Below are 16,684 nucleotides of genomic sequence, written 5' to 3' on the forward strand. Positions count from 1 at the left end.
ATACTACGTGCTTTAAAATATTGAGGTTGTTTACTTGTTGATCTTGTTTGTTTACTTCAGATGATTGCTTTGAGGTCTGGTCAAGGCGAAATCAGAGAAGAGGCCAGTCAACTCAAGGAGCAGCTGTCGGAGATGAGCGGCTGGAAAGAGAAGGTCAGAGGTCACGACAAAACACTTCAATCATCCCATGTCTAATGACAGTTCAAACTAGAAGCTAATCAGAACCCTCTCATTATGCTACTGCCTTTTGAATTATTGCCAAAGGGAGCCCTCCTCAGTCCACCAAAATCCACCATGTGTTTTAGAGGATTTTGGAGGATTTTATTTGAAGTTGATTTCGGAGGATGCATTGTGTCTAAGTCTTGAGCTACACCTTGCACTGTTTATGCTTAGCCATGCATAAATTATGCCTCGATTACTCTAGATATCATTTGCACTGCTTTTGGATGTCATCCACACTGCTCCAACGTGTGCAAAAGTGCGTCCGAGGATTTTGAAGGATTGAGGCAGTGGTCACCCTGCCACTGATCAAATGCAAGAAATTGCAGAGGATTTTGCAGGATTGGGGCTGAATCAAATTTTTGCATGATTTTGTAGGATTGAGCATGGTTCCTAGCCAAAAGGGCCTAGGGGGTCATAAAGAGAAGCAGTGCTACTTGCCATGCTGTCCTCAGTAGAAACCAAATTATCGTTGCCGTCTGAGGGACCCCCCTAGAAAAACTGCCTGTTAGAAAATGTGCATCCGTTGGCAGATGGTGGAAATACCGTCAGGCATCAACTGTTTAATGACCATTTTATAATGTGTGTCAAACAGGAGTGGTTGCATTTGCTTTAAGTGTATTAAAGAATGTCAAAGAGTGACAGAGCTAGAGAGAGTAGTAAAGTCTGTCACGAGCTAATGTGGCCCATCAGGCCTGCGTTTATCTCCGGTTTTAGTAGCATGAAGCGAATGAGAAGATTTTTACTCCCCCTGGATGGGATGCCAGTCCATCGCAGGTTACTCCCCAGCTAACGCCAGTACCCATTTATACTCCTGGGTGGAGAGAGGCAAGTGGGGTAAAGTGGCTTGCCCAAGGACGCAACATATGACCAGCAGCTGGATTTGAACCCCTGATCATGAGTCACGAACACTAACCACTAGGCCACACTCCACACAGAATGTAACACTGCATATGACGGCTCAAACTTGATTGTGCTGTTTCATATTTGTTAGTGCACTAATTGTGCCTAACGCAACCCACTGCAAAACGGTCATGTAAAGAGAAATGGAACGAAACTTCTTAGACAATAGACCATTATCATGTTGTGGCCATTTGATTTTTTCCCATTCAAATCAACGTAACCAATTTGAGGCTGGAAGAAAAAATAGTCTGGTTCCTTTTTGCACAAAAACATTATCATTCAGTTCTGTTATTGGATACAGGGAACATGACTGAAATGGTGGCAGCATGATAAAGGTCTATACTGGAGGCTCCATGGAGCCAAACATAAATTGTCCAAATGCTAATTCCTTTGTCAAATCTAACTGTCAACATCTTCCATTTGCAGTACGACGGTTTGCATTCCAACGCCTTGAGCATGAAGGAACGCTATGAGGAACGCATCAAGGAACTGATTCAAGACAAGGAGACGAGAGACGGTGCTGCATCCCAGATCAACATCATCGATGAGGTCAGTTGCCATAGCAACCAATGACAAAAACCGAAAATGATGGAATCAATGAAAGTTTGTTGGTCAGAAAACAAAATTTAATGCAAAGTTGAACAAAGAAGTGGAGCGGGGTTTGATCCTGTGACCGCCAGATTACCATTCCGTAACTCCACAACTGAGCTATCGAGCGAGCTATCGAACCCTGAGTTGGCGGTTTCCATATTTGTCAATCATTAAAAGAAAAAAAAAAGATTACAGAGGAGTAAGTTATATGTATAGCAGTGCATGCAGTAAATCAGGCATGTAATTTTCCTCGGATAAGCTGATTTCCTTGTTTTTCACTTCATATTTATGCCGTTAAAAATTGAAAGACACTGCATGCAATCTGGTAAAGCTTGGAATTTATTCTTTATTTGTTACTTCTCATTTACATGCCTAAGTAAATACATGAAGTGACATCAAAGTTTAGCGTGTAAATTACGATCTTAATACATTTTTTAATTAAAATGTTGTGGGCTTTTCTATCCTTTAGGTCAAGAAGATAATGAACAGCGTTTACCACACGCTACGCAGCGAGTTTGAACCTGGAGGTAACTACAAAGGAGCGGACATCCTGAACACCATCATGAACACCATCAAGGTGAGCGTCAACAAATGCGGCAAATAAACTCCTCATTCTTCAGACTTCTGCTGAATCAATCAATCTCCCCTCTGCTGAGTCATTCAATCATTGCCCTTGGGGTACAATTCCTAACTCTGTGTGTAATTTGTGATAATATACTGTCAACGTTTTAAGAGCAAGCCAATAAGCGAGTTGAGTATTCCAACTGCACTTGTGCACATCAAGATTTGCCGATTTTTCTTTCGGGATAAAAATTTCATCGTATGCATGCAAAAGCATAGCGGGGTACCAACAAAATTGACGAGATCATCGTGTTCTGAAGTATAACATTTTGCAAAAATCTATGGACAGCCAAGTGATTTTAGGTGTCTTGTGTGTCAAAACTTTTGTGCGAACGAAAGTTCCATCTCTTTTCGATTGCACAAAAAATTGTACAGAATGCAGATTTGGTTACCATGTCCCCGTAGCCTTGTGTGCATTTATCTGCCGCAGTTATCCCGAAAAAAGTTGTCGAATCTTGCTGTGCACCAGACTATTTTGGATTACCGAACTCGCTTATTTAGTGTAATTGTATTTGATTTCTGCTCATTAAAACCCAAATTAGTCCTTGATGTGTGGTTTCAGTTGACTTACCAGGTCAGATTTGTCAAAAGAAGATTTTTTCCTTCTCTTTTTTTCTTTAATGGGGGGGGGGGGGGGGGGGGGAGTGCATTGGAATAAGTTTACCAGTGTTTGGGTGTTCAGTGTTTGGAATGTTAATCTATTTTGTTGTTTCGTCAGTTTCATCACTCTTTACAAAACAAGAGTTGAGAGAAAATTTTACAAAAGAATTGTCAAATGACAAGGAGCCATTCTCAGATTTTAGTCTTATTTAAACAAGTATATTAAAAAAGAGTGTCCCTGAAATTGAAATCCTGATTTGTTAATCTGCCCTCAGTTAACATTTTGGAGAAAAAAAACAAACGTTATCAACGGGAGTTTTTGCAGGCAAAAATGCTCTGGTGTTTTCATCTATCTGTATTGAGAGCAACTTGCCAAAATTTCATGCAAAGATTTTTGTGATGCAAATTGGAATCAACAAATTATTTGCATGGTTTGTCATGTTCCAACTGAAATGTTTATGAAAATGATATTCTTGACTGGAGCAGTTAAAATGTTCTGATAAAAATAATCTTTTTTAATCTGTCAATTTGTTTTATAAGCAATGCAGTTTTAAAAAGGCATGTTTAAACTTCACATTTCCGATTTTTTTTCTTGGAAACTGCTCTGAAAATAAAAAACAACTAAAAGATTGTACAGTTGTATTTTAGCGGATGGCGCTGTCTACCAAGCACAAAATGATTTTGAAAGGTTTGAATGAGCTGGAAACTCATATTAAAACCTTTCAATATTTATCTTTTAATAGTTGGCCATGCTGAGAGCTTCTCGAATCTATGTATTTTGTAGATATATGTATTTGCATCATAATAGCAAATTTGAAGGTATATATGTGTACGTAACAATGTCTGTGCTACTCTGTAAATCCATTTGAATGAAAGCTATTACATATATATGAGAATGTTTTACATGCATATAAGCCAACTTAATCAGATTTTGGGTCAGTTTTTTAGTAAAATGTCATCCCCACAAAATGTCTGCCAAAGTAGATGAGCACAAATTATTAGCACACGGGTCATTTTCTAAATTTGGGGTCCCCTTTTTTTCCTGTCCCTGTTACATCTGACATCTCTGATTCTATAATTCTGATGCACTCCTTAATGCAGTCATACTCCAAGAGTGATTATGAATAGCAAACTACCTAGCCAACATAAAAAAAAAATTGTTCTAAGTTATTACTATTATTATTATTCTGGTTTATAAAGCCACTTTCGCAGCCCAAAAGCTGAATTGAAATGGCATTACAATGAAAAACTTTTAAACTAGTAAACATTCAATATAAAAAGCACTTTATAATTAGGAAGAAATAAGAAAGATCTAAGGTAATGATCCTTGAATGGCAAATTACAAAGTACCAAGGTAACAGGGACAGGAAAAAATGTCACTCATTGGACCCTGAATATTTAGAAAAACCCACAAACGCTTGTTAAGAGGTTTAACAATACCCTTTTTTCTGGCACTTTGTACTACTATTACAAATGCACTAACTACATAAAGTGTTAATACTCAGCTAGGAACTACTCATTTAAAGGGATAGTCCATCATATGTTATTTGTGCATTTTGTTCATTTGAAGCAACAAAAGTGCTCAAGATCTAAAGAAGGGTGCTGAACAACTAACCTGATGAAGTTTCAGCACAGCTTTAGCTGTATATTTTGAGAAAAATATCTCGATTTCACATCAAAAGTTGCTGAATCATGTTTTGAATTGGGCCTGAATTCAGCGTCCGAGACACGTTCTCACTGAGCCGATTGCAGCTACGCGATGTCGCGCACTGATCCGACGAATTATAGCAACCGCGTGTGCATCGTGCTAATGCTTGCTTGCGCTTCGCCGAATAACAAAACGAGCTACTAATTTGAATTTCCTATGGTGCTTCTTAAGAAGCACCGTTGGAAAGGCCTGCTTTTGCTGATTTCTTCAAAATTACAGCTTGCCAGAAAGAATAATTTCACAGGGAGTTTAGTGTCCTTACTTTGAACCAAGTATGTTTTTTAACAATAATTACGCAAGCTACTTTTTGGATAGCTGCAAATGATGGACTCTGGCTTTAACAATTCACATGGCATTGCGCCATATGACCTGTTTCTTTCAAGCCAGCATGTTGGTGCTTAGTAAACTTTGTCGTCTTTGCAAGTTGCAACTCTTCCAAACTAGAATCAGACTCTTAACTTGTGAAACAATAAGAATCAAGTTTCATCTGTCTATGTATAAGGCCTTAGTTTTGTGAACAGAATGGGTTTTTTGTGTAAAAATTTGACATTTAGTCTTCCACATTTTTTTCTTTAATCAGAACTGCATGGTCTGAAATAGTGCTGTATAATGTACTGGCTGATTTTTTTTTCCATTCTCTGAATTTTTGCAATAAATGATATAAGTCAATGAAATAGTTTTGGAAATTCTGAAGCGGGAGGTTTACAAGTTATTATAAACGAACTCACCATTAACTTTAATAATAATAATAATTAACTTTGTCCAAAGAAAGTCTGTTTGGTCCAAAATTGGCCTTTATAGTTGAAGAGGAAAATGTCATGACATCGTGTACAAGTTTCAGTTAATAATTTTGCCTCTGAGAAAGATTCTGCTAGACTCTGTCAAAGGCTTCGATAATTTTGACTTTCTGTTAGATAAACAAGTGTGTGGATTTTCTGCGCGCCATGGTCAATCGCATCTCTTATTTTTGACTATATTTGACTATATTTTGACTAACCTTCAATCTGTGAGGCACTAGGCACAGTGTTTAGGTGATGACTTGTTTTTGTAATACCTGTCCACTGTGTAAGTAACTTTGCTACGATCCACACATGCTTGTCATAAATGCATGATATCGATTATGGAATGTTTCAGTAAACCACAGCAGGCTGAATGCTTTTAGAAATTGAAATTTAACAATGTTATGAATATTTTTGCCTGACAATTTCAATTTGCACGATGAAATGATTTTGGTATCGAAATTTAACTTAACAGGTGTAGGCAGAAAAAAACACATAAGAATTTGAATGTACTTTTTTTCTACAGTGGCAAGTGTCACATATCGCATGTGTTTTGCATTTTGAATAGCATTAGTTGGAACTTCATCATATCACACAAAAGTCATTCCAGTTGAAAAAAAAGAATAAAAATGCATTCATTTCCTGCACCAAATCTACTTCAAGCATGTCCCAGGCTAGATAAATTTTATTTTTATTTCTGCCACCCAAAATTTGCACGATGACATCTTGATCATGATTTTTTTCCAATAAATAAATTGCAGACTTCGAATCTATGACCAACCCTCACTGCATCAAATACAAACAAAAATGTGCCTTTGCCTAATGAGGCTGAGTGCCACTTCAAGAAAACTTTGGTAGGAACTGCGGGTACCTGATTTTGACGTTAACATTTCCTCATTTTGTTGTCGCAGCTGGTGACCCTGAAACTTGTCAAAAGGTCAACAGGAGGCAGCACAGAAGAGGAAGAGGAAGAAGAAGAAGAAGAAGAGGAGGAGGAGGAGGAAGAAGAAGAAGAGGAAGAGGAAGAGGAAGAGGAAGAAGACAGCGAAGAAGAAGAAGACGATACTGAAGAGGAAAATGAGGAAGGTATGAAATCATGACAAAGTTTTTTGTCAATTATACCGTTGATTTGAACCAGCCAGCCAACCAGGAGGTTGTAGGGTCGAGTTCTACCCAAAACAAGCTCCATGAGTTTTCTTAGGTTTCAAAGCTTTGGTGTTTGAACCTTTTTTTCAATTGGTTTCTGTTCACAGAAGAGCAGACACCGGTCCATCAAGCTAAAGAGTCGCCTAAAAAGCCTACCCCTCCAGTCAAGGAAGCAGCCCAAGCTTCTGCCCCACCCTCTGCCTCACCCTCTTCCCCACCCCCTTCCGACCCTCCCTCCACCCAACCACCCTCCATTCCAGCCCCGGCACCAGATGAAGCAGAAGACATCCCAGACCTTCCTGATGTCCCAACCGTTGAGCCCCACGTCGAAGAAAGCGACAGTGAAGATGATGAAAACGAAGATGATGAAAACGATGAGAAGAACATCCCAGAAGAGGATGGAGCCGAGGTTGCTACGGCAACCAAGGAGGCAGAGCCAGAAGATGACCAGGATGAGGGCGATGCGGTCACCACGGAAACGAAACCATCCCCGTCTCCCCAGCAACCAGAGGATGAGGAGGATGTTGACGGGCCAACAAGTCTCCCGCCCGAAATGCCCCCAGAGGCCCTGCCCGAGCTGCCTCCAGAGGCCCCGCCCGAGCTGCCTCCATCTGATGAGGATGGAGAAGAAAACAAAGAAGAGGATGGAGAAGAAGACAAAGAAGCAGAAGAGAAGACAGCTGACCAAGATGAAGAACAAGCAGCTGAGGTGAAAGCTGAGGTGAGTAAACAATTGATTGTCTACCAGTATGAAAAACTTGGCTGATTTCACTTCATTTAGATAAAGTGGGTCATTTTTATATTGGTCATTGATGTGTTTGAAGTAATTATATAAGTACCAGTCTTACTATGTCTGAGAGATCTTGCGAGAAACTAGTTCATTTGTGTTCTTGGGTGACACTGAGTACACGGTGAAGGGGAAATCTGAATATTAACTTTCATGTTTCCCTGATAAAAATGATATCGTGCAAACCAGTTTTCCAGGATGAACTTATGCCAGATACCCTCAACTTCCCTATTTTGCTCCCTCACCAGGTCCCTGATATGCCACCCCAGGACACCATGGATGATCTACCGGACTTCACCCCCCAGGATGCGACCACACCAGATGACACAACCCCTGAGACTGCCCCACCCCCTGCAGCGTCTCCCCCACCGTTTCTGCCCAGCCTTCCTCCCGAGCTCCCTCCAGAAGACGAAGAGGAGCCAAAAGCCAAGAGTGCCATGTAAGATCTTGATGTTTCCGTGGCAATCAGATTTTTATCAGCTATGTGCGAGAACCATAGAGGGCAGTATGCTATTAAAGCAAAACAAGGGTACATCATATGGACACATTTGTATAACATGTATCCATATTCTGAACATTGTGCTCTTTGAAACCAAAAGGCGGAGCTCAGTTTCGTTCAAATGAATAAGTTCAATAGTGTTTTATAGAGAAGATAGACACTGTTGAGAGAAAATATACCTTATATATCTGTCAACTTGGCTTTGACTAAAAGCAAGATATCAATATCATTGTGGAGAGTATTATAATCTTGGGAAAAGTGTGGGATTTTCTTGAGGCCACCCTGAGTCACTCTGTTGGGGCCATTGAAAATTATCAATGTTTTTAAATTTCGCTTTTTAATTTTTTTTTTCAAAATGTTTTGACCCACCTACCCACCCCTACTTTTGATCTTAAAAAAATGACTTGTTACTCAATGCAATTCCAAACTTTTTTTTATTAATTGATAAGTGAATTTCGGTTTTCAAGTACTTTCCTCGTCCCACCCACCCACATTTTTTGAAGAAAAGATAAAAATAATAATAAAAAATAAAAAAAGATTAAAAAAAAATTGAAATTTGAAAACGTTGGTCCCTCAGTCCCTTTAATGTTTCCCCTCTCTTTAGAGTTTAGACATTCCCCTAATAAGTTAACATTGTGATATACCCAATTCATGCATCTATAGAGTGGTGATCACACAAATTTCTAACAAAGTCATCTATTGTAGGCTTTCAAAGAAATGCCACTCGTATTGTTGTGGCGTGATTGCTTTTACATTTGTATTTCTTGATTTATTTTGTCAGGGATGACATCTTCGGTGATGACGATGATGACGAGGATGAATTTTTCTCCACGCCTCCCACAAAGAGGAAGGAACTCATCAAGAAAACCTCCACCACCAAACCAACAGACAAGAAAGAAGCCAAAGAAGCAGACTTCGGTGATGTAAGTCTTAAGACGCCTTCCTTGACCATAACCATATCAGATCCTTTAAAAATCGGACCAAAAGATTTGAAGAATTTTGTAGGATTGAAGGAAGTATTGCCCCATCCACTGTTAACTCACATTGGGTGGAGAGTTAAAAGTGTAAAATTAAAAGAATTTGGCGTCAGGAAAGTTGGCACCTATATGCCTTGGGATTTGGGTTGCGTTTACAGTACAGGGTGGTCAAACAATTTTTTTAACACTTTTTCAGATGCAGATTTCTCAAATTTGGGGAGACATTTTGAAATAGTTTTAAGATGTTCCTACCGTAAACTACAAGATCTTGGTGGCATATGGTGAAAACGGCACTGAAAATAATAATGACGGCAATTTACAGAAAATGGTCAAAACCAGTTTACCCACACGCGTGTATGAGATATTTACAGCCATAGTGAAATTAAGAAACTGTGTCACAATAATTTGCAGTAGTCCACTGTACAACCACCGTATAGGCCATTATCATGTTCCCGCCATCTTGATTTTTTCCCCATTCACATCAATGTAACCAAAGCGAGGCTGGAAGGAAAAATAGTCTGGTTCCTCTTTGCACAAAATCATTATAATTCAGTACCAATATTGGATAAAGGGAACATGACTGAAATGGTGGCAGCATGATAAAGGTCTATAGGCATGCCACAGTGTACGGCATGTCCTGGCACAATCTATGGTATAATGTGGTGCTAACGTGTCTTACCATGTCAGTGTGTGGGATTATATGATATGCATACATTTAAAGTTTAATACATGTATGGCAAATATCAAAAAGTTTTCAGGTGTCAAATAGGTTGAGGGTAAATTTTTATGATTATTTTTCTTTTTCCTTTCTGCTTTTTCTTTGTCAGTCCCTCAAGTTGAATGCCCCTCCACCTCTCTTTGGATCTGATGATGATGATGATGACCTAGACTGGCTGACCAGTAAGAAATAAAGACAACCCAACTCACGTACTGAGGAGTTTTCTGGCCACTGGATGTCTTCAACAACAAAAAATGGCCCCTGTTTTTATTATCTACCATGTTAGTGTTGGCCTCTATCCAATATACTGCATGTTGATTTCTAAGATTATGTTTTAACATCCAAACGGCTAATATGGCCACCAGAGTGGCCACTTAAAGGGAAATACAACATTTGCAAACATCAAAAAATAAAACTACCAAATCATTTTGAAATACCTTGCTGGAGTGTTAGTGAATGACAGTGTAAAGCATCCTGTAAAATCATGGCACCTGGTATACTGTCATTTTCAAGAAAAGTGGTATTTTTGTATCAATTTCCAACGCTGATCAGCCGCTGATCGGCCGATCAGCGTTGGAAAAAAATTTTTTTTTCAAATACTGGCCCCAATTGACCATCGCACTTGTTCGCAATCGATTACAAACCTATGAACGGGTACGAGCCAGCTAGACTGGTTCCCTGACCTTACAATTCCCCAATGTATGTAAACTGCTCTGTTTCTTTTTATATGGAGTCAGGGAACCAGACTACAGGAAAATGATTGTTTTTCTTGGTTTTTATAGCATTTTCGAACCCAAAACCTCAAAAAAGTCAGTGTAACTATATTTGCTATATATTTCCAACCCCCCAATTCCATCCATTTCTGAAAATTACAGTAAAAGCAAATGATGTATATTCCCTTTAAAGTGAAAGAAATACAAGTAACTATGTGGCTGCCACAGTGGCTATGTTGGCTACCAAAGTGGCTACTGTAGCCACAGTCATGATTATGTGGCTACAATTATTGGCTAGCCACTAGCCACTATTTTGATCACTACATTGGTGAATATGGCCATAATAGTGGCTATTCTGGTTACAGTTTAGGCTTCCACAGTGGCCAGTGCCACAGCAGTTGCCACGACTTCATCGTAAAATGTTCATCTGGTGTGCTGAATTATTATCAGAAATTTGATCAAAATTCCTCCCAACTTATGTACCATTTCTTTCTTGTTGTAATTCAAAAGAAACTGGTTTTTAGCAGGCCAGAAATCAAAGTAATCTTTTATTATTTCACCCGTCTTGAAATGTATCGCTATTTTAAATTCTAAATTAACAGTAACCCGTATTGATTAACAAAACCAACTCATGTATCACAATTAACTGAAAGGTGCATGAATTCTGAACATAAAGGTTGAAGCCTTCGTTACTTTGCAGACATTTTCTTTGTTTTGTTCGAATATCACAGCCTGAAATTTCATGTGTCTAAATGCAGCTGAGGTTGGGCTTGATTTGCGGAGAGTGATAACATTATAAAAGTAAGGCCACTCACAAATATATCAAAAATTTGAAAATTTGTGATGGACTAACTCAAGGAATACCAAAGATAGTGGGACGTTTATGTCAGCAAATCAAATTTGACGGTAAAAAAATGGATTCAAAGTATTGAGTTAATATATTCTGTGTAGTTTCCACAATATAAGAGGTCTGCGTAGTCAAAATGATATCAAGTTGTGCTCATGTCACTCAGTAAGTGTCATTTTACAGAAATAAATTAATAATAAGGTATTTAGATTTTGTACTATATTCTACTCCCCTTTCCTTCCAACAGTTACAGAATGAAGAAAGGAATGAATTACACAAATATTAACTTTTATTCATTTTTTGTTTAATGCACATTGTTCCTCATCCCAAATCTGTCTAAATTTTCTCCAAGCATTATTCGAGATTGTAGAGGGTGGAGACGAAAAAATGAAGAAATGAATGTTGATATTTGTAAATAAAATTATATATTTCTGCATATAAAGTCCTGATGTTGAGCACTACAGTAATCATTTCTTTGATTACAATCTAGGACCAGTTTTTTTATATACTGACAGCAAAATTATCCATAAAATTAATTTTATCAGTTAATCTTGAGCAAGGAAAATATGTTATAAAAAAAAACATATTTCTGTCTTCCCTGCAAACTTTGAAATAAATTTCAGTTTTTATAAAAACAATTGTTACTTTTACTGATCACGATTGTGAAGGCAAATTCAACCTGACTTTTTTAGGCTGATTTGTTGGGTCAGAAATCTGTTGGTGTTGTAAAAAGTACTGTACTGTAATCTGTTGAATATGTTCAATATGATATTGTACTGGAAAATTAATGATTTAAAAACCCAGATTTTTGTGTGTGCAATTTATGACACCAATAAATGAGCAAGCCATTCGATACACTTACGTTTTTCATGTATTCTTGTATAAATATTTGTGTATGTACGCACGTTTTCAATGACCTTTTTTTTGGGGGGGGTATGTTTCAAATGCACCCATTGTTTTTCCGATTTTGGTCTAAAGAATGGATTTAAAAAAAAAAAAATCTTTTTTTTGTTTTTCTTTAAATATTCAAGATGTGTTTCAAAGACTCGAGTTAGAATGTGGTCTAGGGTCATTTAGGCATCATCCCTGTAAAATTCATTTTTTGGCCAAACTTGAAAACAATTGCAAGGGGTTGACCTTACATTTTTCATGAAATTTGGCCAAAAAATGACTTTTCTCCAAACAACATAGAAAACCCTTTGGACGAAGGAGGAACATCAGTCATCAACGAATCACCCGTAATTTTGAAGATTTGGGCAAAAATCATCAATTTATTGAGAAAAGTTCCTATTTTTGGACTACATTTTCCCCAAATTTTCAATGCAATTTTTCTTGTGAAGTAGCACATCTGATCATAAATCGAGTTGGAATGTGTCCTAGGGTCATTTAGGCATCCTCCCTGCAAATTTCAAGAAATATCATTTTTGGCCGAAATTGAAAAAAAGAATTGCAAGGGGTTAACCTTACATTTTTCATGAAGTTTGGCCAAAACTGGACTTTTGTCCAAACAACACAGAAAACTATTTGGACGAAGGAGGAACATCAATCATCTATGAATTACCCATAATTTTGTAGATTTGGGGAAAAAATCATCAATGTATTGAGAACATTTCTTATTATTTTGACTAAATTTCCCCCAAATTTTCAATGCAATTTTTCTTTTGAAGTAGCACATCTGATCATAAATCGACTTAGAATGTGTTCTAGGGTCCGTTAGACATCATCTCTGCAAATTTCAAGAAATATCATTTTTGGCCGAAATTGAAGAGAAAAAAATTCAAGGGGGTTAACCTTACTTTTTTCTGAAATGTTGCTAAAAATTTACTTTTCTCCAAACAACGTAGAAAACCCTTTGGACGAAGGAAGAACATCAATCATTTATGAATTACCCATAATTTTGTAGATTTGGGAAAAAATCATCAATTTATTAAGAAAAATTCCTATTTTTGGACTAAATTTTCCCCAAATTTTCAATGCAATTTTTCTTTTGAAGTAGCACATCTGATCATAAATCGAGTTAGAATGTGTTCTAGGGTCCTTAAGACATCATCTCTGCAAATTTCAAGAAAAATCATTTTTTGACCAAAATTGAAAAGTATGCAAGGGGTTTTACTTTACATTTTTTATGAAATTTGGCCAAAAATTGACTTTAGTCCAAACAACACAGAAAACTATTTGGACGAAGGAGGAACATCAATCATCTATGAATTACCCATAATTTTGTAGATTTGGGCAAAAATCATCAATTTATTGAGAAATGTTCCTATTTTTGGAATAAATTTCCCCAAAATTTGTTCTTTTGAAGTAGCTCATCTGACCATAAATGGAGTTAGAATGTGGTCTAGGGTCATTTAGGCATCATCCCTGGAAAATTCATTTTTTGGCCAAACTTGAACAAAATTGCAAGGGGTTAACCTTACATTTTTCATGAAATTTGGCCAAAATATACTTTTCTCCAAACAACATTGAAAACCCTTTGAATGAAGGCGAAACATCAGTCATCAACGAATCACCCATAATTTTGAAGATTTGGGCAAAAATCATCAATTTATTGAGAAAAGTTCCTATTTTTGGACTAAATTTCCCCCAAATTTTCAATGCAATTTTTTCTTTTGAAGTAGCACATCTGATCATAAATTGAGTTGGAATGTTTCCTAGACTCATTAAGGCATCATCCCTGCAAATTTCAAGAAATATTATTTTTTGGCCGAAATTGAAAAAAAAAAATTTGTAAGGGGTTAACCTTACATTTTTCATGAAATTTTGCCAAAAAATGACTTTTCTCCAAACAACACAGAAAACTATTTGGACGAAGGAGGAACATCAATCATCTATGCATTACCCATAATTTTGAAGATTTGGGCAAAAATCATCAATTTATTGAGAAAAATTCCTATTTTTGGACTAAATTTTTCCCAAATTTTCAATGCAATTTTTCTTGTGAAGTAGCACATCTGATCATAAATCGAGTTGGAATGTGTCCTAGGGTCATTTAGGCATCCTCCCTGCAAATTTCAAGAAATATCATTTTTGGCCGAAATTGAAAAAAAGAATTGCAAGGGGTTAACCTTACATTTTTCATGAAGTTTGGCCAAAAATGGACTTTTGTCCAAACAACACAGAAAACTATTTGGACGAAGGAGGAACATCAATCATCTATGAATTACCCATAATTTTGTAGATTTGGGGAAAATCATCAATTTATTGAGAAAATTTCTTATTTTTTGGATTAAATTTCCCCCAAATTTTCAATGCAATTTTTCTTTTGAAGTAGCACATCTGATCATAAATCGACTTAGAATGTGTTCTAGGGTCCTAAAAACATCATCTCTGCAAATTTCAAGAAATATTATTTTTGGCCGAAATTTAAAAAAAAAAATTGCAAGGGGTTAACCTTACATTTTTCATGAAATTTTGCCAAAAATGGACTTTTCTCCAAACAACATAGAAAACCCTTTGGACGAAGAAGGAACATCAATCATCTATGAATCACCCATAATTTTGAAGATTTGGGCAAAAATCATAAATTTATTGAGAAAAGTTACTATTTTTAAAACTAAATTTCCCCCTATTTTTCAACACAATCTTTCTTTTGAAGTAGCACATCTGACCATAAATAGTGTTGGAATGCATTCTGTGGTCTGGCCTCATCCCTGCAAATTTCAAGAAATATTATTTTTTGGCCAAAATTGAAAAAAAAAATGCAAGGGGTTTACCTTACATTTTTCTGAAATGTTGCTAAAAATGGACTTTTCTCCAAACACAGAAAACTCTTTGGACGAAGGAGGAACATCAATCATCTATCAAACACCCATAATTTTGAAGATTTGGATTTTGAAAATTACTATTTGTTGACTAATTTTTCCCCATAAGTTTGACGCATTATTTTAACTATCAGCAAAAATCAGGGTAATACTAATGTCCCACGCCACTTCCAAATGAAATTTTAATATTCAAAAATTCAATTTGAGGTCATTATCTATGATCTTTGACACTAAAAAACAGTAAACCATGCAACAAATAAATCAGTGTGCCTCAGAATTATTTTGTTTATTTTCATGAGGTCAATCATCATACAATATATACAAGAATATTACATTTGTATACAAACGATTCTGTACAGTACAATTTGAACAAAAACAAAAACGGGACAAAAATATTGATGTGCCCCTTTTCAGTTTATCTCGACCCTTTTCAGTGATTAAATAAAGAAAAGAAAAAAGTAGCTTAGCTGGGAGCACTAAAATTGGTGGGACCTTTTAACGCCAGGGTGCATTCTACTTGTGCGAACAAAGTAAATATTGCCAACGATACCCCTCGCGGCTATGCACAAAAAGTTCGCAAACCTTGGCAACATTTGATCGAGTAAAATGCATCCGAGCTTCGATCATTAATACAACAGGTAAAAAATATTGCGAACAACTTTCAGGGGCATGCAAAATACCGTGACTCCGGCAACTTCACTATATTAGCTACTTTTTCCAGAGGTTATTGAGCAATTATTGGAGACAGTAAATTAAAGAAAAGAATTACTAAAACGTGACATGTTTAGCGAATGTCATTCTTAACACCAGATTTTACCAAGTGACTGAATTTGAACTCAATTACACGGAGCTGTATTTTAAATGAATATGTTTTAACCAAAAATACTTTTCAAACCTTTTATGGTTTTTGGAAAAGAGTACCGGTACATTTAAGGTCAACTTGGAATCAAACGTCTCTTGGTATAGCAATATACGCTGATATTGCTGAATAATCCAGACAAAAAATTCAAACATACATTTGCATATACTGGCATAAATTTAAATATATTAAGTATTGAACCTTTCCCCCTTCATAACAAAATCCACCTTCCTTTCCTAGCTTTCATTGCACACTTTGTATAAATAGATACCATTCCTGACGCAACTTGTAACTGCTTTCCTCTTGGACAGAAAAAAAACAAACCTCAAACAAAAACTGTGACATTTAGAGAACACTTTGCTGTTTCAGAAAACTGTAAAAAAAAAAAAAAAATCGCTTCTATCAAAGAATCAGGAAATTTGTGTCAACTGGGCAGCTCAACATTTACTTCCGTTTCACAAAAAAAGAAACCAATCTACTGTATTCCCAAATTCTCACGACAGAAACCAAAAAGTAATCTTTGGTTAGTGCGTGAACGAAAATGTGGAGGGAATTAGGTATAATTTGTGGAAAGGAAGCACTTTTGAAAACTATATTAAACTAGGAGTGTGTATCGGAACCGGGGAAACCCGAGTACCCGACCGCTGAAGTCAGGAACTGGTTCTAGATTATGGGATCGGGTATCTGTACCCAGCTTTTACAATTTACTCAATAACTTCTCAATAAAAACAAAAGGTTGTGAATGCCATTTGTGGGGAATAAGCCTTTTCGGAGTTCCAACTGCGCATTCATAACCTGTGACAACGCGCATTGTTTGTCTCAAATGGCCTTTGACATCATTGCGCCACTGACTTTACAAAAAGGCTGTTTGTGCATTGTGGGTACTGTCAAAGGGCATTTGAGACAAACAATGTGCGTTGCAACAGGTTACGAATGCGCGCAGTTGGAACTCC

General features: G+C 36.9%; 1 protein-coding gene across 10 annotated transcripts in view; it reads left to right on the forward strand.

Moving 5' to 3' along the window:
• The window catches only part of LOC119734259 (FK506-binding protein 15-like), a 55,558-nt gene extending 45,801 nt beyond the window's left edge, over positions 1-9,757 (forward strand). For all 10 annotated transcript variants that reach the window (XM_038207641.1, XM_038207637.1, XM_038207642.1 and 7 more), the window contains 8 exons: positions 61-153; positions 1,549-1,671; positions 2,183-2,290; positions 6,333-6,507; positions 6,675-7,288; positions 7,603-7,793; positions 8,635-8,776; positions 9,658-9,757. In XM_038207641.1, coding sequence (XP_038063569.1) covers positions 61-153; positions 1,549-1,671; positions 2,183-2,290; positions 6,333-6,507; positions 6,675-7,288; positions 7,603-7,793; positions 8,635-8,776; positions 9,658-9,741 — 1,530 coding nt within the window. In that variant the 3' untranslated portion in view covers positions 9,742-9,757. The remainder of the gene's footprint in view (positions 1-60; positions 154-1,548; positions 1,672-2,182; positions 2,291-6,332; positions 6,508-6,674; positions 7,289-7,602; positions 7,794-8,634; positions 8,777-9,657) is intronic.
• The last annotated feature ends 6,927 nt before the right edge of the window (positions 9,758-16,684 follow it).

The sequence above is a fragment of the Patiria miniata genome, unplaced genomic scaffold, assembly GCF_015706575.1.
Source record: "Patiria miniata isolate m_02_andy unplaced genomic scaffold, ASM1570657v1 HiC_scaffold_27, whole genome shotgun sequence".
In the NCBI taxonomy this organism is placed as follows: Eukaryota; Metazoa; Echinodermata; class Asteroidea; order Valvatida; family Asterinidae; genus Patiria; species Patiria miniata.